Below are 21,209 nucleotides of genomic sequence, written 5' to 3'. Positions count from 1 at the left end.
AAGTTGAACTACAGCTGGAAGCCTCAGTAATACCTTGGGGGGGATTTTCTTCATGTAGTTCCAGCTGTGTTGCTGTGGCCCGTTGTTCCTGTTGTCCTGACCGTCTCTGTGGTTCTCTCTGTGACCGTCTCTGTCCCGGTCTCTGTGGCCGTCTCTGTGACCGTCTCGGTCCCGGTCTCTGTGGTTCTCTCTGTGGCCGTCTCTGTCTCGGTGACTTGGGGTGTTGATCCACATCCCGACCTCCACCTCCTCCTCCGGTTCCCAACTGGCCCGGCACGACACCTCCTCCCCACACCAGGTACTACTCTCCTGCTGCATGGGCTTGGGACCTGGAGGGTGGAGAGAGGACGAAGGAATTAAACCTGGAGACACGAGGGGACCTGGAGAGAGACACGAGGGGACCTGGAGAGAGACACGAGGGGACCTGGAGAGAGAGACACGAGGGGGCCTGGAGAGAGAGACACGAGGGGACCTGGAGAGAGAGATACGAGGGGGCCTGGAGAGAGAGACACGAGGGGACCTGGAGAGAGAGATACGAGGGGGCCTGGAGAGAGAGACACGAGGGGACCTGGAGAGAGACACGAGGGGACCTGGAGAGAGACACGAGGGGACCTGGAGAGAGAGACACGAGGGGGCCTGGAGAGAGACACGAGGGGACCTGGAGAGAGACACGAGGGGACCTGGAGAGAGACACGGGGACCTGGAGAGAGAGACACGAGGGGGCCTGGAGAGAGACACGAGGGGGCCTGGAGAGAGACACGAGGGGGCCTGGAGAGAGACACGAGGGGGCCTGGAGAGAGACACGAGGGGGCCTGGAGAGAGACACGAGGGGGCCTGGAGAGAGACACGAGGGGGCCTGGAGAGAGACACGAGGGGGCCTGGAGAGAGACACGGGGGGACCTGGAGAGAGACACGAGGGGACCTGGAGAGAGACACGAGGGGGCCTGGAGAGAGACACGAGGGGGCCTGGAGAGAGACACGAGGGGGCCTGGAGAGAGACACGGGGGGCCTGGAGAGAGACACGGGGGGGCCTGGAGAGAGACACGGGGGGCCTGGAGAGAGACACGGGGGGGCCTGGAGAGAGACGAGGAGATGATGATGTCATAGTTACTGTCTGGTACTGATGATGTCATAGTTACTGTCTGTTACTGATGATGTCATAGTTACTGCCTGTTACTGATGATGTCATAGTTACTGCCTGTTACTGATGATGTCATAGTTACTGCCTGTTACTGAACGTCAATTCCCTCAGTAATGTCTCTGGTGATGTCACTCTGGTCCTCTGTCGTACGTGCCACACATGTGTATCTCTCTCTACATGTAGGTGTTCTGACTGTGTGTGTGTATATGTGTCTCACCAGGTTTGTGGTGGTTCTGTGCTCCAGGTCCTTCCCAGCCTCCTGTCGCAGAGTTGTCCCCTCTGTCTCCTCTGTCTCTCTGCTCCTCCCAGGTGGAGCTAGTGTCCATGGGTTTCCCCCAGGCCGATGTCCCGTTGTCCACAGAGACGGGGGGGCCTGGCGGATCACCCCACGTTCCCGACTCCATCTTCTGGGGACCTGTGTACTGTTCACCCCAACCTGGAGGAGGAGAGAGAGGGAGGAGGAGAGGGGGGGAGGGGGAGGAGGGGAGAGAGAGAGAGAAAGAGAGAGGGGGAGGAGGGGAGAGAGAGAGAGGGAGGAGGGGGAGAGAGAGGAGGAGGGAGAGAGAGAGAGGGGGGGGAGGGGGAGAAAAGAGAGGAGGGGGAGAGAGAGAGAGGAGGGGAGAGAGAGAGAGGGGGAGGAGGGGAGAGAGGAGGGAGAGAGAGAGGGAGGAGGAGGAGAGAGAGAGAGAGAGGGGGGAGGGAGAGAGAGAGAGAGAGAGAGAGGGGGGGAGAGAGAGAGAGAGAGAGAGAGAGAGAGAGAGGGGGGGGGGGAGGAGAGAGAGAGAGAGAGAGAGAGAGAGAGAGAGAGAGAGGGAGGAGGGGAGAGAGAGAGAGAGGGGGGGGGAGGGAGGGGAGAGAGGAGGGGAGAGAGAGGGGGAGGAGGGAGAGAGAGGAGGGGAGAGAGAGAGGGGGAGGAGGAGAGAGAGAGAGAGAGAGAGAGAGAGAGAGAGGGGGGAGGAGGAGAGAGAGAGAGAGAGAGAGGGGGAGGAGGAGAGAGAGAGAGAGAGGAGGGAGAGAGAGAGAGAGGGGGAGGAGGGGGGAGAGAGAGAGGGGGAGGACTGGCTGGGGGGGAGAGAGAGAGAGGGGGAAGAGATGGGGAGAGAGAGAGAGAGGGGGAGAGAGAGAGGGAGGAGGGGGGAGAGAGAGGGAGCTGGGAGGGGAGAGAGAGAGGGGGAGGAGGAGAGAGAGAGAAGAGGGGGAGAGAGAGAGAGGGGAGAGAGAGAAGAGGGGAGAGAGAGAGGGGGAGGAGGGGAGAGAGAGAAGAGGGGAGAGAGAGGGGGGGAGGGGAGAGAGGGGAGGAGAGAGAGGGGAGGAGAGAGAGAGGAGGAGAGAGAGAGGAGGGGAGGAGAGAGAGGGGGAGGAGGAGAAGAGAGGGGGAGAAGAGAGGGGGAGGAGGGGAGGGGTATGTGAGGTGGAGTTTTGTAAATGGCAGGTAACCTTGTACCTTCTCAACTCTGCTGTTGTACTCACTGAGATGATCAATAACAGACTGGCTGGGTTTCTAGACTGAGATGATCAATAACAGACTGGCTGGGTTTCTAGACTGAGATGATCAATAACAGACTGGCTGGGTTTCTAGACTGAGATGATCAATAACAGACTGGCTGGGTTTCTAGACTGAGATGATCAATAACAGACTGGCTGGGTTTCTAGATCAATAACAGACTGGCTGGGTTTCTAGACCGAGATGATCAATAACAGACTAGCTGGGTTTCTAGATCAATAACAGACAGTGTAGTTGGCCCACCCCAAATTCAGTTTCATCATTTTGTTTATCCAGGTTTCCGTTTTCCCCCTTTAATTCCAGTAAGTAAGTAGCAAGAGGCCGTTGTTGTTTAGCGCCTAGCAAGAGGCCGTTGTTGTTTAGCGCCTAGCAAGAGGCCGTTGTTGTTTAGCGCCTAGCAAGAGGCCGTTGTTGTTTAGCACCTAGCAAGAGGCCGTTGTTGTTTAGCGCCTAGCAAGAGGCCGTTGTTGTTTAGCACCTAGCAAGAGGCCGTTGTTGTTTAGCACCTAGCAAGAGGCCGTTGTTGTTTAGCACCTAGCAAGAGGCCGTTGTTGTTTAGCGCCTAGCAAGAGGCCGTTGTTGTTTAGCGCCTAGCAAGAGGCCGTTGTTGTTTAGCACCTAGCAAGAGGCCGTTGTTGTTTAGCACCTAGCAAGAGGCTGTTGTTGTTTAGCACCTAGCAAGAGGCTGTTGTTGTTTAGCACCTAGCAAGAGGCTGTTGTTGTTTAGCACCTAGCAAGAGGCTGTTGTTGTTTAGCACCTAGCAAGAGGCTGTTGTTGTTTAGCACCTAGCAAGAGGCTGTTGTTGTTTAGCACCTAGCAAGAGGCTGTTGTTGTTTAGCACCTAGCAAGAGGCTGTTGTTGTTTAGCACCTAGCAAGAGGCTGTTGTTGTTTAGCACCTAGCAAGAGGCCGTTGTTGTTTAGCACCTAGCAAGAGGCTGTTGTTGTTTAGCACCTAGCAAGAGGCTGTTGTTGTTTAGCACCTAGCAAGAGGCCGTTGTTGTTTAGCGCCTAGCAAGAGGCCGTTGTTGTTTAGCACCTAGCAAGAGGCTGTTGTTGTTTAGCACCTAGCAAGAGGCTGTTGTTGTTTAGCACCTAGCAAGAGGCTGTTGTTGTTTAGCGCCTAGCAAGAGGCCGTTGTTGTTTAGCACCTAGCAAGAGGCTGTTGTTTAGCACCTAGCAAGAGGCTGTTGTTTAGCACCTAGCAAGAGGCTGTTGTTGTTTAGTACCCAGCAAGAGGCTGTTGTTTAGCACCTAGCAAGAGGCTGTTGTTTAGCACCTAGCAAGAGGCTGTTGTTGTTTAGTACCCAGCAAGAGGCTGTTGTTTAGCACCTAGCAAGAGGCTGTTGTTTAGCACCTAGCAAGAGGCTGTTGTTGTTTAGCGCCTAGCAAGAGGCCGTTGTTGTTTAGTACCTAGCAAGAGGCCGTTGTTGTTTAGCACCTAGCAAGAGGCTGTTGTTTAGCACCTAGCAAGAGGCCGTTGTTGTTTAGTACCTAGCAAGAGGCCGTTGTTGTTTAGCACCTAGCAAGAGGCTGTTGTTTAGCACCTAGCAAGAGGCCGTTGTTGTTTAGTACCTAGCAAGAGGCCGTTGTTGTTTAGCACCTAGCAAGAGGCTGTTGTTTAGCGCCTAGCAAGAGGCCGTTGTTGTTTAGTACCTAGCAAGAGGCCGTTGTTGTTTAGCACCTAGCAAGAGGCTGTTGTTTAGCACCTAGCAAGAGGCCGTTGTTGTTTAGTACCTAGCAAGAGGCCGTTGTTGTTTAGTACCTAGCAAGAGGCTGTTGTTGTTTAGCGCCTAGCAAGAGGCTGTTGTTGTTTAGCGCCTAGCAAGAGGCCGTTGTTGTTTAGCGCCTAGCAAGAGGCTGTTGTTTAGCGCCTAGCAAGAGGCCGTTGTTGTTTAGTACCTAGCAAGAGGCCGTTGTTGTTTAGTACCTAGCAAGAGGCTGTTGTTGTTTAGCGCCTAGCAAGAGGCTGTTGTTGTTTAGCGCCTAGCAAGAGGCCGTTGTTGTTTAGCGCCTAGCAAGAGGCTGTTGTTTAGCGCCTAGCAAGAGGCCGTTGTTGTTCAGCACCTAGCAAGAGGCTGTTGTTTAGCGCCTAGCAAGAGGCCGTTGTTGTTTAGCGCCTAGCAAGAGGCCGTTGTTGTTTAGCACCTAGCAAGAGGCCGTTGTTGTTTAGCACCTAGCAAGAGGCCGTTGTTGTTTAGCACCTAGCAAGAGGCTGTTGTTGTTTAGCGCCTAGCAAGAGGCTGTTGTTTAGCGCCTAGCAAGAGGCTGTTGTTGTTTAGCGCCTAGCAAGAGGCCGTTGTTGTTTAGCACCTAGCAAGAGGCCGTTGTTGTTTAGCGCCTAGCAAGAGGCCGTTGTTTAGCGCCTAGCAAGAGGCCGTTGTTGTTTAGCGCCTAGCAAGAGGCTGTTGTTTAGCGCCTAGCAAGAGGCCGTTGTTGTTCAGCACCTAGCAAGAGGCTGTTGTTTAGCGCCTAGCAAGAGGCCGTTGTTGTTTAGCGCCTAGCAAGAGGCCGTTGTTGTTTAGCACCTAGCAAGAGGCCGTTGTTGTTTAGCACCTAGCAAGAGGCCGTTGTTGTTTAGCGCCTAGCAAGAGGCTGTTGTTTAGCGCCTAGCAAGAGGCCGTTGTTGTTCAGCACCTAGCAAGAGGCTGTTGTTTAGCGCCTAGCAAGAGGCCGTTGTTGTTTAGCGCCTAGCAAGAGGCCGTTGTTGTTTAGCACCTAGCAAGAGGCCGTTGTTGTTTAGCACCTAGCAAGAGGCTGTTGTTGTTTAGCACCTAGCAAGAGGCCGTTGTTGTTTAGCGCCTAGCAAGAGGCCGTTGTTGTTTAGCGCCTAGCAAGAGGCTGTTGTTGTTTAGCGCCTAGCAAGAGGCCGCTGTTGTTTAGCGCCTAGCAAGAGGCCGCTGTTGTTTAGCGCCTAGCAAGAGGCCGTTGTTGTTTAGCGCCTAGCAAGAGGCCGTTGTTGTTCAGCACCTAGCAAGAGGCTGTTGTTTAGCGCCTAGCAAGAGGCCGTTGTTGTTTAGCGCCTAGCAAGAGGCCGTTGTTGTTTAGCGCCTAGCAAGAGGCCGTTGTTGTTTAGCACCTAGCAAGAGGCCGTTGTTGTTTAGCGCCTAGCAAGAGGCTGTTGTTGTTTAGCACCTAGCAAGAGGCCGTTGTTGTTTAGCGCCTAGCAAGAGGCTGTTGTTGTTTAGCACCTAGCAAGAGGCTGTTGTTGTTTAGCGCCTAGCAAGAGGCTGTTGTTGTTTAGCACCTAGCAAGAGGCCGTTGTTGTTTAGCGCCTAGCAAGAGGCCGTTGTTGTTTAGCGCCTAGCAAGAGGCCGTTGTTGTTTAGCGCCTAGCAAGAGGCTGTTGTTGTTTAGCGCCTAGCAAGAGGCCGTTGTTGTTTAGCGCCTGATTCCCTACTAGGTTCAATACATTTGGTGGATTCCCTACTAGGTTCAATACATTTAGTTGATTCCCTACTACGTTCAATACATTTAGTTGATTCCCTACTACGTTCATTACATTTAGTTGATTCCCTACTAGGTTCAATACATTTACTTGATTCCCTACTAGGTTCAATACATTTACTTGATTCCCTACTAAGTTTGATAATGTCTGGATTCCCGACTAGGTTCAATACATTTACTTGATTCCCTACTAGGTTCAATACATTTACTTGATTCCCTACTAAGTTGGATAATGTCTGGATTCCCGACTAGGTTCAATACATTTACTTGATTCCCGACTAGGTTCAATACATTTAGTTGATTCCCTACGAAGTTTGATAACGTCTGGATTCCATGATTCTGTCTGCATTCTCTGCAATGCAGATATTTAGAGCCCTGGACCTGTGAGTGATTTTTATAGAGCCCTGGACCTGTGAGTGATTTTTATAGAGCCCTGGACCTTGATTCATTTTTATACATCTCCCCCCCCTCTTTCTGTCTCTGTCTCTCTCCCCCTTTCTGTCTCTGTCTCTCTCCCCCTTTCTGTCTCTGTCTCTCTCCCCCTTTCTGTCTCTGTCTCCCCCCCTCTTTCTGTCTCTGTCTCTCTCTCCCTTTCTGTCTCTGTCTCTCTCCCCCTTTCTGTCTCTGTCTCTCTCCCCCTTTCTGTCTCTGTCTCTCCCCCCTTTCTGTCTCTCTCTCCCCCCCTTTCTGTCTCTCTCTCCCCCTTTCTGTCTCTGTCTCTCCCACCCTTTCTGTCTCTGTCTCTCCCCCTTTCTGTCTCTGTCTCTCCCCCTTTCTGTCTCTGTCTCTCCCCCTTTCTGTCTCCCCCCTTTCTGTCTCTCTCTCCCCCTTTCTGTCTCTCTCTCCCCCTTTCTGTCTCTCTCTCCCCCTTCCTGTCTCTCTCTGCCCCTTCCTGTCTCTCTCTGCCCCTTCCTGTCTCTCTCTGCCCCTTCCTGTCTCTCTCTCCCCCTTCCTGTCTCTCTCTCCCCCTTCCTGTCTCTCTCTCCCCCTTCCTGTCTCTCTCTCCCCCTTCCTGTCTCTCTCTCCCCCTTCCTGTCTCAGTCTAACCCCCCCCTGCAACTATCTGTATTTCAGTCTAAACAAAGGTCTGTGTTTCTGCCTGCACTCACAGCTCAGAGAGAAAAATCAATGCTGTAGAACATTCCAGAAGGATGACGCAACCCTAAAAAACACACACACACAAAGGGGAGGTGGAGGACACTGTGTGTGTGTGTGTGTGTGTGTGTGTGTGTGTGTGTGTACAGCTCCCTCCACTCACCAGAGCTGCAGGTCTTGTCCTTGTTGGTCATGTTATTCAGGGGTGGTGGGGGCTGCTGCTGGGGCTGGGGGGTTTGGTCATGGCCATGGCATCCTGCTCTGATTGGCTGGTCTTGTTCCACAAATTGACCCCGCTACAGTTGTATTTGCTGGGGTCTCCCCACGCCGAGGTGCCATCATCGATCTCCATCCTCCTCCTCACCGACTCGGGACTAGGCTCCTCCCACCCCGTCGACTCCTCCTCCTTGTGGGAGGGTCCAGCTGGGACCGCCACCCCAGTCCAGCCGCTGGGTTTGGAGGGGTGGGGACCGCCTGGTGGAGGTCCTCGAGGGTCCGGGTTGGCGTCTGGATCTTTACCCCACTCGGCCGGGTCTCCCCAGCTCTGAGAGGGGTGGCTGGGCTTCATGGCAGGCTCGCCCCACCCTCCCTGGGTCTGGTGGTTCTGGGGTTTGTGTCCGGCGGGGTTGGACACGGGGGGCTCTCCCCAGCCAGAGTGAGGGTTGCTGGGGTGGTCAGGGGTCCCTCCGCTGCCACCCCAGGTGCTGCTGCTTTCGTCGGCGTTGGTGTTGGACGGGCGGCCGGGCTCGCCCCATCCTGCAGACCCTGAACGGTCGCTGTCGTTGTCCCATCCCCCAGACACGCTAGTCTTCTGGGGCTGACCCCAGTAGCTGCTCCCTCCTCCTCTGGAGCGGTCTCCACCACCCATCCCCCAGCCCTGCTTTTGTGGTTTCGGAGGGTTGATCCAGGTGTTGGAGAGGTCCTCCTTCTGGCTGGTCCCCCAGGTAGAGGAAGGGTTACTGTGGTCCCATCCTCGCTCTCCTCCAGGACCTTTGTTCTCTCGGTCTCCACACCCAGACAACGTCTTCTGCTCTACCCAGCCAGACCCTCCTGACTCTGGGCCCGGGCCGCCGTCCCCCCCACGCCATCCTCCAAAGCTGGAGGTCTGAGAACGAGCGGCGTGGCTTTTCGATCCCCAGCCAGGGCCTCCGTTACCGGGTTTCCTGTCATCGGGTCTGGGGGCGGGAGAGGTGACGTCCCAGGCGGTGTTCTGGCGTACGGGGGTCTGGCCCCAGCCGGTGTTGCAGAGGACACGGGGGTCCACGTCTGAACAGGAGAGGACTTGAGTAGACCCAGGGAGGGGGCCTCGTCGACGGGGGTCGTTCCTGTCTAAGCTACGGCCTCCAGAGCTCTCCCCGCTCCCCTCACTGGCGCCAGACGTTCCAACGCTCGCAGGTCCCTGCACTCCTCCTCCCATCCTGAGGGCGTCGTCTTCAAGACTCTTCCAGCCGTTGGCTCCTCCCCCTGACTTCCGTCCGTCGTCGGAATCCTGAGATTTGTTACCGGGCAACGAGCTCCACTCCCCATTGGGGGGTTGCCTGTTAGAGGAGGAGCCAGATGAAGAGGAGGAAGAAGAGGAGGAGGCGTTGCCCCATGGCCGGGGGATCCCGGCAGGACCCACTCCGTTCCCATTGCCCGCCCCTCCTCCAGTCCCCAGGTTGTGAGGAGAAGCAGAGTCCCACCTCCCTACAGTGGCCTTGCTGTTAGTTTTACTGTTGTAAACAGCAGCAGCAGCAGCAGGGCCGTGTCCCTGGCCGTTCACAGTGTCTCCAGGGCCCGAGGCCCCCCAGGGCTTAGAGAAGCCCCCTGCCAGGCCCTCGCTGTGGGGGTGCTGGGCGCCAGACAGGGTACCGTTGGAGAGCTGATCTCCAAGCTCTGACCCCGCTCCTCCTCCTCCTCCTCCTCCCCAGGAACGCAGCCCCGAACCAGACTCGTTCCTGTGCACTGAGGCGCCTGTAGAGTTCGGTACACTAGAGGTGTCGATGGCGTTCGTAGTGTTATTTGGTCCGTTGGTCGTGTTCAGGTGGCGAGGCTTGATAGTAGCATCATTCAGGAGGAGGCTGTCCGGTCGTATCCCTCCCCAGCCCAGAGAGCCTCCCTGCTGGCCAATCGTACAGCCAGAGGGTCCCTGGGGACCGGGCCAGGCACTGTGGTTAACTTTTGGGTTCAAAGTGCCGGGGGTCACACCAGCACCGTTGGCCGACGCCCAGGGGCTCGGCTTGTTGCCGTGGCTACCGTCGGCGGGGGCGGAGGCGTCGTTGGGGCCTTTCACCGCCCCGTTACACGTCACGATGTTAACGGGAGGAACGCCGCCGTTCGTCAACGCCAGAGGGGAGAAGCGGTTCCCGTTACGGCCTCCGTTTCCTTTAGCGCCGGGAGGCGGCGGCGGCGACGACGACATCGCCGTGACCAAGTTCTTCTCCGAGCCACCAGAGCTAGAGGCAGAGTCTGTGTCCATGCATTCTGAGGGGAGCTCGGGGTCGTTGCCGGCTGCCGAGGAGGAGGAGGAGGATGAAGGCGTGTCACTGCAGACCGAGTCTACCAGCACCTTGAAAAGAAAATCAAACTTTTATTAATAGGGTTATGGTTCTGTCTAAACCAGTCAGATGTGACACTCTCAGGGAGCTAGCGTCTTCACATTGGGTAATGCTAACTAAACTAAACTAAACCAGTCAGATGCTACACACTCAGGTCAGGGAGCGTCTTCACATTGGGTAATGCTAACTAAACTAAACTAAACCAGTCAGATGCTACACTCTCAGGTCAAGGAGCGTCTTCACATTGGGTAATGCTAACTAAACTAAACTAAACCAGTCAGATGCTACACTCTCAGGTCAGAGAGCGTCTTCACATTGGGTAATGCTAACTAAACTAAACTAAACCAGTCAGATGCTACACTCTCAGGTCAGGGAGCGTCTTCACATTGGGTAATGCTAACTAAACTAAACCAGTCAGATGCTACACTCTCAGGTCAGAGAGCGTCTTCACATTGGGTAATGCTAACTAAACTAAACCAGTCAGATGCTACACTCTCAGGTCAGGGAGCGTCTTCACATTGGGTAATGCTAACTAAACTAAACTAAACCAGTCAGATGCTACACTCTCAGGTTAGGGAGCGTCTTCACATTGGGTAATGCTAACTAAACTAAACTAAACCAGTCAGATGCTACACTCTCAGGTCAGGGAGCGTCTTCACATTGGGTAATGCTAACTAAACTAAACTAAACCAGTCAGATGTGACACTCTCAGGTCAGGGAGCGTCTTCACATTGGGTAATGCTAACTAAACTAAACCAGTCAGATGCTACACTCTCAGGTCAGGGAGCGTCTTCACATTGGGTAATGCTAACTAAACTAAACTAAACCAGTCAGATGTGACACTCTCAGGTCAGGGAGCGTCTTCACATTGGGTAATGCTAACTAAACTAAACTAAACCAGTCAGATGTGACACTCTCAGGTCAGGGAGCGTCTTCACATTGGGTAATGCTAACTAAACTAAACCAGTCAGATGTGACACGCTCAGGTCAGAGAGCGTCTTCACATTGGGTAATGCTAACTAAACTAAACCAGTCAGATGCTACACTCTCAGGTCAGGGAGCGTCTTCACATTGGGTAATGCTAACTAAACTAAACCAGTCAGATGCTACACTCTCAGGTCAGGGAGCGTCTTCACATTGGGTAATGCTAACTAAACTAAACCAGTCAGATGCTACACTCTCAGGTCAGAGAGCGTCTTCACATTGGGTAATGCTAACTAAACTAAACCAGTCAGATGCTACACTCTCAGGTCAGGGAGCGTCTTCACATTGGGTAATGCTAACTAAACTAAACTAAACCAGTCAGATGCTACACTCTCAGGTTAGGGAGCGTCTTCACATTGGGTAATGCTAACTAAACTAAACTAAACCAGTCAGATGCTACACTCTCAGGTCAGGGAGCGTCTTCACATTGGGTAATGCTAACTAAACTAAACTAAACCAGTCAGATGTGACACTCTCAGGTCAGGGAGCGTCTTCACATTGGGTAATGCTAACTAAACTAAACCAGTCAGATGCTACACTCTCAGGTCAGGGAGCGTCTTCACATTGGGTAATGCTAACTAAACTAAACTAAACCAGTCAGATGTGACACTCTCAGGTCAGGGAGCGTCTTCACATTGGGTAATGCTAACTAAACTAAACTAAACCAGTCAGATGTGACACTCTCAGGTCAGGGAGCGTCTTCACATTGGGTAATGCTAACTAAACTAAACCAGTCAGATGTGACACGCTCAGGTCAGAGAGCGTCTTCACATTGGGTAATGCTAACTAAACTAAACCAGTCAGATGCTACACTCTCAGGTCAGGGAGCGTCTTCACATTGGGTAATGCTAACTAAACTTGGAAATGTTCCTTATTAAGTAATATCATACAATCGTTTTTTTTGTTCTTTTTTACAGTAAAGGATTTAAAGGATTTACAAAAACAACCAGAAAAACAGTCCGTTCCATTTTTTGGGCGAGACATCCGAACGCGTTTCCCGTAAAAGCCGAATCACATTATAACGTTTAAAGATGAAAATACAAGTGACCAAAACCAAACGTATTTCCGTTTGGACCTCAGAGGACCCACCTTGTCCCAGTTACTGTCTCTGCTGCAGGGAGAACCAGAGCTCCAGGGGCAACTCTCATACTGAGAATCCAGGCCAGGGTGGTCCAAACCTGGGGACAGGAAGACGGAGAGACGGGGTGGTGGTGGAGGTTAGCTCACATGAGAACACACCAGGACATTCTTTCACTAATCATTGATCTGACGTTTGATTGGTGGAAAGGGAGGGATGGAACCCAGACGTCCACCTGTTACTGAGTGAGAAGATGGATTGTTGAAGTACTGTGATGTCTCCCTGATGTCTCTCTAACCCGGCCCAGTCCCCGTACCCCCAACCCGGCCCCGCCCCCCCCCAAGCCGGCCCAGTCCCCGTCCCCCCCAACCCGGCCCAGTCCCCGTCCCCCCAACCCGGCCCAGTCCCCGTCCCCCCAACCCGGCCCAGTCCCTACAACCCGGCCCGGCCCAGTCCCTCCCAACCCGGCCCAGTCCCTCCAACCCGTCCCTGTGTCTCCAAACCGTCCCTGTGTCTCTAACCTTGTCCCAGTCCCTCCAACCCGGCCCAGTCCCTCCCAACCCGGCCCAGTCCCTCCCAACCCGGCCCAGTCCCTCCCAACCCGGCCCAGTCCCTCCAACCCGTCCCTGTGTCTCCAACCCGTCCCTTTCTAGGGAGTTTTTCCTAGCCACCGTGCTTCTACACCTGCATTGCTTGCTGTTTGGGGTTTTAGGCTGGGTTTCTGTACAGCACTTTGAGATATCAGCTGATGTACGAAGGGCTATATAAATAAATTTGATTTGATTTGATTTGTCCCTCCAACCCGTCCCTGTCCCTCCAACCCGTCCCTGTCTCTCCAACCCGTCCCTGTGTCTCCAACCCGTCCCAGTCCCTCCAACCCGTCCCAGTCCCTCCAACCCGTCCCAGTCCCTCCAACCCGTCCCAGTCCCTCCAACCCGTCCCTGTCTCTCCAACCCGTCCCAGTCCCTCCAACCCGTCCCTGTCTCTCCAACCCGTCCCAGTCTCTCCAACCCGTCCCAGTCCCTCCAACCCGTCCCTGTCCCTCCAACCCGTCCCTGTCTCTCCAACCCGTCCCAGTCTCTCCAACCCGTCCCAGTCCCTCCAACCCGTCCCAGTCCCTCCAACCCGGCCCAGTCCCTCCAACCCGGCCCAGTCCCTCCAACCCGGCCCAGTCCCTCCAACCCGGCCCAGTCCCTCCAACCCGGCCCAGTCCCTCCAACCCAGCCCAGTCCCTCTAACCCAGCCCAGTCCCTCTAACCCAGCCCAGTCCCTCTAACCCAGCCCAGTCCCTCTAACCCAGCCCAGTCCCTCTAACCCAGCCCAGTCCCTCTAACCCAGCCCAGAGCCTCTAACCCAGCCCAGTCCCTCTAACCCAGCCCAGTCCCTCTAACCCAGCCCAGTCCCTCTAACCCAGCCCCTCTAACCCAGCCCCTCTAACCCAGCCCCTCTAACCCAGCCCCTCTAACCCAGCCCAGTCCCTCTAACCCAGCCCAGTCCCTCTAACCCAGCCCAGTCCCTCTAACCCAGCCCAGTCCCTCTAACCCAGCCCAGTCCCTCTAACCCGTCCCTGTGTCTCCAACCCGTCCCTGTGTCTCTAACCCGTCCCTGTGTCTCTAACCCAGCCCAGTCCCTCTAACCCAGCCCAGTGATGCCAGTGATCATGATGCAGACATTCACAGTGTGTGTGTCAGTCTAGTCAGCAGACACCATTTTGTTTCAGCAGTGTGATGCTACAGCCAACCAGGAGGGGATAGATGATGGAGAGAGGGAGGAGGGGAGAGAGGAGGGAGGGAGACAGAGGAGGGAAGGGAGGGAGACAGAGGAGGGAGGGGAGGGAGGGGAGAGAGGAAGGGGGACAGAGGAGGGAGGGGAGAGAGGAGGGAGGTGAGAGAGGAGGGAGGTGAGAGAGGGATATTGGAGGGACTTTGGAGAGAGACGGAGGAGGGACATTGGAGAGAGGGAGGGGAGAGACGGGAAAGGGGGAGGGTGGGGAGGGGGCTGTTTTATTATTTTACGACGAGAACCTCTTCCTCAGAACTAAATGATCCCTTTCATGTCTCCAGTGTCCGCTCTTCTCTTCTGGCAATTAACCACCCTGGTTTTCTGTAAAGCCACGCTCATTCTGACACACACACACACACACACACACACACACACACACACACACGATGGCTGCCAATTCTCCTTGAATGTTGTCTCGTCTGCCTGCTCAGTCAGAATGTTCTCTCCCTCCTCCTCCTCCTCCTCTCTCCCTTTATGTGCCTTTAAACCCTAACCCTACCTTTGTAGGAGCACATGCTGTGTTCAAAGGTAGTTTAAGTTGAATAACAAGGTGAGACGGTCTACGGTAGAAGAGATCAGACAATGACCGACACACTGAGACTACATAACAACAGCCAACGTTAACGTGAGCACCTGGGCGGGGGGAACTGGGATTCAGGAATGAGCTTGTCTGACTGGAGTAGTGTAGGGAGAGGTCCAGGAAGGCAGAGAGAAGAAGAGTCGAGGTCAAAGGGTAAAATAAAAAGGCTGTCACCTGTTTGGTTAGGAGAGTGGCTGACCGAGTCCCGAATTGGAGCCATGCCTAGGATACAGGACAGAAGAGAGGAAAGAAAATGAGGATATAGCGAGAGAGGGGGACAGCAAGAGAGAGGGACAGCGAGAGGAGGTTAGCGAGAGAGGGGGACAGCGAGAGAGGGGGACAGCGAGAGAGGGGGTTAGCGAGAGTGGGGGACAGCGAGAGAGGGGGACAGCGAGAGGAGGACAGCGAGAGAGGAGGACAGCGAGAGAGGGGGTTAGCGAGAGAGGGGGACAGCGAGAGAGGGGGACAGCGAGAGAAGGGGACAGCGAGAGAGGGGGACAGCGAGAGAGGGGGACAGCGAGAGAGGGGGACAGCGAGAGAGGGGGTTAGCAAGAGAGGAGAGGAGGACAGCAGGAGAGGAGGACAGCGAGAGAGGAGGTTAGCGAGAGAGGGGGATAGCGAGAGGAGGAGGACAGCGAGAGGAGGAGGACAGCGAGAGGAGGAGGACAGCGAGAGAGGAGGTTAGCGAGAGAGGGGGATAGCGAGAGGAGGAGGACAGCGAGAGGAGGAGGACAGCGAGAGGAGGAGGACAGCGAGAGAGGAGGTTAGCGAGAGAGGAGGACAGCGAGAGAGGAGGACAGCGAGAGAGGAGGACAGCGAGAGAGGAGGACAGCGAGAGAGGAGGACAGCGAGAGAGGAGGACAGCGAGAGAGGAGGACAGCGAGAGAGGAGGACAGCGAGAGAGGGGGACAGCGAGAGAGGGGGACAGCGAGAGAGGGGGACAGCGAGAGAGGGGGACAGCGACAGAAACAAGGGATAGAAGAAAAACACGATTAAAATGTTAAAACAGCGTCAGGAAGTAGACGAAGAAATAAAGCAGGTTTACAAGAAGAGACAAATACTACAGACAATACTGTCAGCTCTAGCTAAAGACTAAAGGATAGGGCTAAAGGCAAGAAAGCTAAAGGCTGAAGGCTAGAAAGCTAAAGGCTAAAAGCTAGAAAGCTAAAGTCTAAAAGCTAAAGGCTAAAAGCTAAAGTCTAAAAGCTAAAGGCTAAAAGCTAAAAACTAAAGGCTAAAAGCTAGAAAGCTAAAGGCTAGAAAGCTAAAGCCTGAAGGCTAAAAAGCTAAAAGCTAGAAAGCTAAAGGCTAGAAAGCTAAAGACTAAAAGCTAAAGGCTAAAAGCTAAAAACTAAAGGCTAGAAAGCTAAAGGCTAGAAAGCTAAAGGCTAGAAAGCTAAAGGCAAAAGGTTAGAGCTGCCGCTTTCAAGGAGCGGGACACTAATCCGGACGCTTATAAGAAATCGGCTCTGAAGCTCGTCGGATGTGGCAGGGGGCTTTCAAACTATTACGGACTACGAAGGGAAACACAGCCGCGAGCTGCACAGTGACGAGGGCCAACCAGACGAGCAAAATGCCTTTTATGTTCGCCTCGAGGCAAGCAACAATGAAGCATGCAATGAGAGCACCAGCTGTTCCGGATGGCTGTGTGATCACGCTCTCTGCAGCCGATGTGAGCAACACCTTTAAACAGGGCAAAATTCCCAAGGCCGCAGGGCCAGACGGATGACCAGGACGTGTCCTCAGGGCGTGTACTCCGAGCATACAAACTGATAAGTGTCTTCACTGACATTTTCAACCTCTCGCTGACCGAGTCTGTAATACCAACATGTTTCATACAGACCACCATACTGAGACAGAGGACCTTGGTGTTGACAGTACTAACCTACTGATAGAGGTCCTTATTGTTGACAGTACTAACCTACTGATAGAGGTCCTTATTGTTGACAGTACTAACCTACTGATAGAGGACCGTAGTGTTGACAGTACTAACCTACTGATAGAGGACCGTAGTGTTGACAGTACTAACCTACTGATAGAGGTCCTTATTGTTGACAGTACTAACCTACTGATAGAGGTCCTTATTGTTGACAGTACTAACCTACTGATAGAGGACCGTAGTGTTGACAGTACTAACCTACTGATAGAGGTCCTTTTTGTTGACAGTACTAACCTACTGATAGAGGACCGTAGTGTTGACAGTACTAACCTACTGATAGAGGACCGTAGTGTTGACAGTACTAACCTACTGATAGAGGTCCTTATTGTTGACAGTACTAACCTACTGATAGAGGTCCTTTTTGTTGACAGTACTAACCTACTGATAGAGGACCGTAGTGTTGACAGTACTAACCTACTGATAGAGGACCGTAGTGTTGACAGTACTAACCTACTGATAGAGGTCCTTATTGTTGACAGTACTAACCTACTGATAGAGGACCTTATTGTTGACAGTACTAACCTACTGATAGAGGTCCTTAGTGTTGACAGTACTAACCTACTGATAGAGGACCGTAGTGTTGACAGTACTAACCTACTGATAGAGGTCCTTATTGTTGACAGTACTAACCTACTGATAGAGGTCCTTATTGTTGACAGTACTAACCTACTGATAGAGGTCCTTATTGTTGACAGTACTAACCTACTGATAGAGGACCGTAGTGTTGACAGTACTAACCTACTGATAGAGGTCCTTATTGCTGACAGTACTAACCTACTGATAGAGGTCCTTATTGTTGACAGTACTAACCTACTGATAGAGGTCCTTATTGTTGACAGTACTAACCTACTGATAGAGGTCCTTATTGTTGACAGTACTAACCTACTGATAGAGGTCCTTATTGTTGACAGTACTAACCTACTGATAGAGGACCGTAGTGTTGACAGTACTAAACCTACTGATAGAGGTCCTTATTGTTGACAGTACTAACCTACTGATAGAGGTCCTTATTGTTGACAGTACTAACCTACTGATAGAGGTCCTTATTGCTGACAGTACTAACCTACTGATAGAGGTCCTTATTGTTGACAGTACTAACCTACTGATAGAGGTCCTTATTGTTGACAGTACTAACCTACTGATAGAGGTCCTTATTGTTGACAGTACTAACCTACTGATAGAGGTCCTTATTGTTGACAGTACTAACCTACTGATAGAGGACCGTAGTGTTGACAGTACTAACCTACTGATAGAGGTCCTTATTGTTGACAGTACTAACCTACTGATAGAGGTCCTTATTGTTGACAGTACTAACCTACTGATAGAGGTCCTTATTGTTGACAGTACTAACCTACTGATAGAGGTCCTTATTGTTGACAGTACTAACCTACTGATAGAGGTCCTTATTGTTGACAGTACTAACCTACTGATAGAGGTCCTTATTGTTGACAGTACTAACCTACTGATAGAGGTCCTTATTGTTGACAGTACTAACCTACTGATAGAGGACCGTAGTGTTGACAGTCCTAACCTAATGATAGAGGACCGTAGTGTTGACAGTCCTAACCTAATGATAGAGGACCGTAGTGTTGACAGTACTAACCTACTGATAGAGGTCCTTATTGTTGACAGTACTAACCTACTGATAGAGGTCCTTATTGTTGACAGTACTAACCTACTGATAGAGGTCCTTATTGTTGACAGTACTAACCTACTGATAGAGGTCCTTATTGTTGACAGTACTAACCTACTGATAGAGGACCGTAGTGTTGACAGTACTAACCTACTGATAGAGGACCTTATTGTTGACAGTACTAACCTACTGATAGAGGTCCTTATTGTTGACAGTACTAACCTACTGATAGAGGTCCTTATTGTTGACAGTACTAACCTACTGATAGAGGTCCTTAGTGTTGACAGTACTAACCTACTGATAGAGGTCCTTATTGTTGACAGTACTAACCTACTGATAGAGGTCCTTAGTGTTGACAGTACTAACCTACTGATAGAGGACCGTAGTGTTGACAGTACTAACCTACTGATAGAGGTCCTTATTGTTGACAGTACTAACCTACTGATAGAGGTCCTTATTGTTGACAGTACTAACCTACTGATAGAGGACCTTATTGTTGACAGTACTAACCTACTGATAGAGGACCGTAGTGTTGACAGTACTAACCTACCGATAGAGGTCCTTATTGTTGACAGTACTAACCTACTGATAGAGGACCGTAGTGTTGACAGTACTAACCTACTGATAGAGGTCCTTATTGTTGACAGTACTAACCTACTGATAGAGGACCGTAGTGTTGACAGTACTAACCTACTGATAGAGGTCCTTATTGTTGACAGTACTAACCTACTGATAGAGGTCCTTAGTGTTGACAGTACTAACCTACTGATAGAGGACCGTAGTGTTGACAGTACTAACCTACTGATAGAGGACCTTAGTGTTGACAGTACTAACCTACTGATAGAGGTCCTTATTGTTGACAGTACTAACCTACTGAGAGGTCCTTAGTGTTGACAGTACTAACCTACTGATAGAGGTCCTTATTGTTGACAGTACTAACCTACTGATAGAGGACCGTAGTGTTGACAGTACTAACCTACTGATAGAGGTCCTTATTGTTGACAGTACTAACCTACTGATAGAGGTCCTTATTGTTGACAGTACTAACCTACTGATAGAGGTCCTTATTGTTGACAGTACTAACCTACTGATAGAGGTCCTTATTGTTGACAGTACTAACCTACTGATAGAGGACCGTAGTGTTGACAGTACTAACCTACTGATAGAGGTCCTTAGTGTTGACAGTACTAACCTACTGATAGAGGTCCTTATTGTTGACAGTACTAACCTACTGATAGAGGTCCTTATTGTTGACAGTACTAACCTACTGATAGAGCACCGTAGTGTTGACAGTACTAACCTACTGATAGAGGACCTTGGTGTTGACAGTACTAACCTACTGATAGAGGACCTTGGTGTTGACAGTACTAACCTACTGATAGAGGACCGTAGTGTTGACAGTACTAACCTACTGATAGAGGTCCTTATTGTTGACAGTACTAACCTACTGATAGAGGTCCTTATTGTTGACAGTACTAACCTACTGATAGAGGTCCTTATTGTTGACAGTACTAACCTACTGATAGAGGACCGTAGTGTTGACAGTACTAACCTACTGATAGAGGTCCTTATTGTTGACAGTACTAACCTACTAATAGAGGTCCTTATTGTTGACAGTACTAACCTACTGATAGAGGTCCTTAGTGTTGACAGTACTAACCTACTAATAGAGGTCCTTATTGTTGACAGTACTAACCTACTGATAGAGGACCGTAGTGTTGACAGTACTAACCTACCGATAGAGGTCCTTAGTGTTGACAGTACTAACCTACCGATAGAGGTCCTTATTGTTGACAGTACTAACCTACTGATAGAGGACCGTAGTGTTGACAGTACTAACCTACTGATAGAGGACCGTAGTGTTGACAGTACTAACCTACTGATAGAGGTCCTTATTGTTGACAGTACTAACCTACTGATAGAGGTCCTTAGTGTTGACAGTACTAACCTACTGATAGAGGTCCTTATTGTTGACAGTACTAACCTACTGATAGAGGACCGTAGTGTTGACAGTACTAACCTACTGATAGAGGTCCTTATTGTTGACAGTACTAACCTACTGATAGAGGTCCTTATTGTTGACAGTACTAACCTACTGATAGAGGACCTTAGTGTTGACAGTACTAACCTACTGATAGAGGTCCTTAGTGTTGACAGTACTAACCTACTGATAGAGGACCGTAGTGTTGACAGTACTAACCTACTGATAGAGGACCGTAGTGTTGACAGTACAAACCTACTGATAGAGGTCCTTATTGTTGACAGTACTAACCTACTGATAGAGGTCCTTAGTGTTGACAGTACTAACCTACTGATAGAGGTCCTTAGTGTTGACAGTACTAACCTACTGATAGAGGTCCTTAGTGTTGACAGTACTAACCTACTGATAGAGGTCCTTATTGTTGACAGTACTAACCTACTGATAGAGGTCCTTAGTGTTGACAGTACTAACCTACTGATAGAGGACCGTAGTGTTGACAGTACTAACCTACTGATAGAGGTCCTTATTGTTGACAGTACTAACCTACTGATAGAGGACCTTGGTGTTGACAGTACTAACCTACTGATAGAGGTCCTTATTGTTGACAGTACATTCCAGATGTAGTCTAGGTGAGGTAATATGTTGCTAACAGTAGTGGACTAAACAGAGCCATTCCAGATGTAGTCTAGGTGAGGTAATGTTACTAACAGTAGCGGACTAAACAGAGCTATTCCAGATGTAGTCTCGGTGAGGTAAAGTTACTAACAGTAGTGGACTAAACAGAGCCATTCCAGATGTAGTCTAGGTGAGGTAATGTTGCTAACAGTAGTGGACTAAACAGAGCCAGGATGTAGTCTAGGTGAGGTAATGTTGCTAACAGTAGTGGACTAAACAGAGCCAGGATGTAGTCTCGGTGAGGTAAAGTTACTAACAGTAGTGGACTAAACAGAGCCATTCCAGATGTAGTCTAGGTGAGGTAATGTTGCTAACAGTAGTGGACTAAACAGAGCCAGGATGTAGTCTCGGTGAGGTAATGTTGATAACAGTAGTGGACTAAACAGAGCCATTCCAGATGTAGTCTAGGTGAGGTAATGTTGCTAACAGTAGTGGACTAAACAGAGCCAGGATGTAGTCTCGGTGAGGTAATGTTGCTAACAGTAGTGGACTAAACAGAGCCATTCCAGATGTAGTCTAGGTGAGGTAATGTTGATAACAGTAGTGGACTAAACAGAGCCAGGATGTAGTCTCGGTGAGGTAAAGTAATCTAATCTACATTGTATTACCTGTTCGTAGCGCTGCCTGTCTGGCGGTGGGTCAGGGCGCCACCTGGCTGTGTGGAGGACAGCTGCACTGGGGGGGTTCCTAGAGCCACGGGGTCAGTTTGTGGTTAGGGCTCAGGGCTGGGCACACAGGGGCAGGCTGGGAGAGGGGCTGGCAGCTGGCTGGGACCCTGTTGGCATCGCTGAAGATGCTCGGAGCAGTGTGTGTGTGTAGTGGGGATTTTGTCGTT

General features: G+C 51.4%; 1 protein-coding gene across 1 annotated transcript in view; it reads right to left on the bottom strand.

The window, feature by feature from the left end:
- Nucleotides 1-21,209, bottom strand: part of LOC135533184 (trinucleotide repeat-containing gene 6A protein-like) — a 65,205-nt gene that overhangs the window by 21,594 nt on the left and 22,402 nt on the right. Inside the window, 6 exon segments of the mRNA XM_064960583.1 lie at nucleotides 34-329; nucleotides 1,359-1,577; nucleotides 7,349-7,429; nucleotides 7,432-9,733; nucleotides 11,796-11,884; nucleotides 14,321-14,368. Of these exon segments, the coding sequence (XP_064816655.1) occupies nucleotides 34-329; nucleotides 1,359-1,577; nucleotides 7,349-7,429; nucleotides 7,432-9,733; nucleotides 11,796-11,884; nucleotides 14,321-14,366 (3,033 nt within the window). The 5' untranslated portion in view covers nucleotides 14,367-14,368.

The sequence above is a fragment of the Oncorhynchus masou genome, unplaced genomic scaffold (assembly GCF_036934945.1).
Source record: "Oncorhynchus masou masou isolate Uvic2021 unplaced genomic scaffold, UVic_Omas_1.1 unplaced_scaffold_2276, whole genome shotgun sequence".
NCBI classification, from domain to species: Eukaryota; Metazoa; Chordata; class Actinopteri; order Salmoniformes; family Salmonidae; genus Oncorhynchus; species Oncorhynchus masou.
The sequence above is the reverse complement of the archived record's forward strand: the minus strand, read 5'-3'. Positions and strand labels throughout refer to the sequence as shown.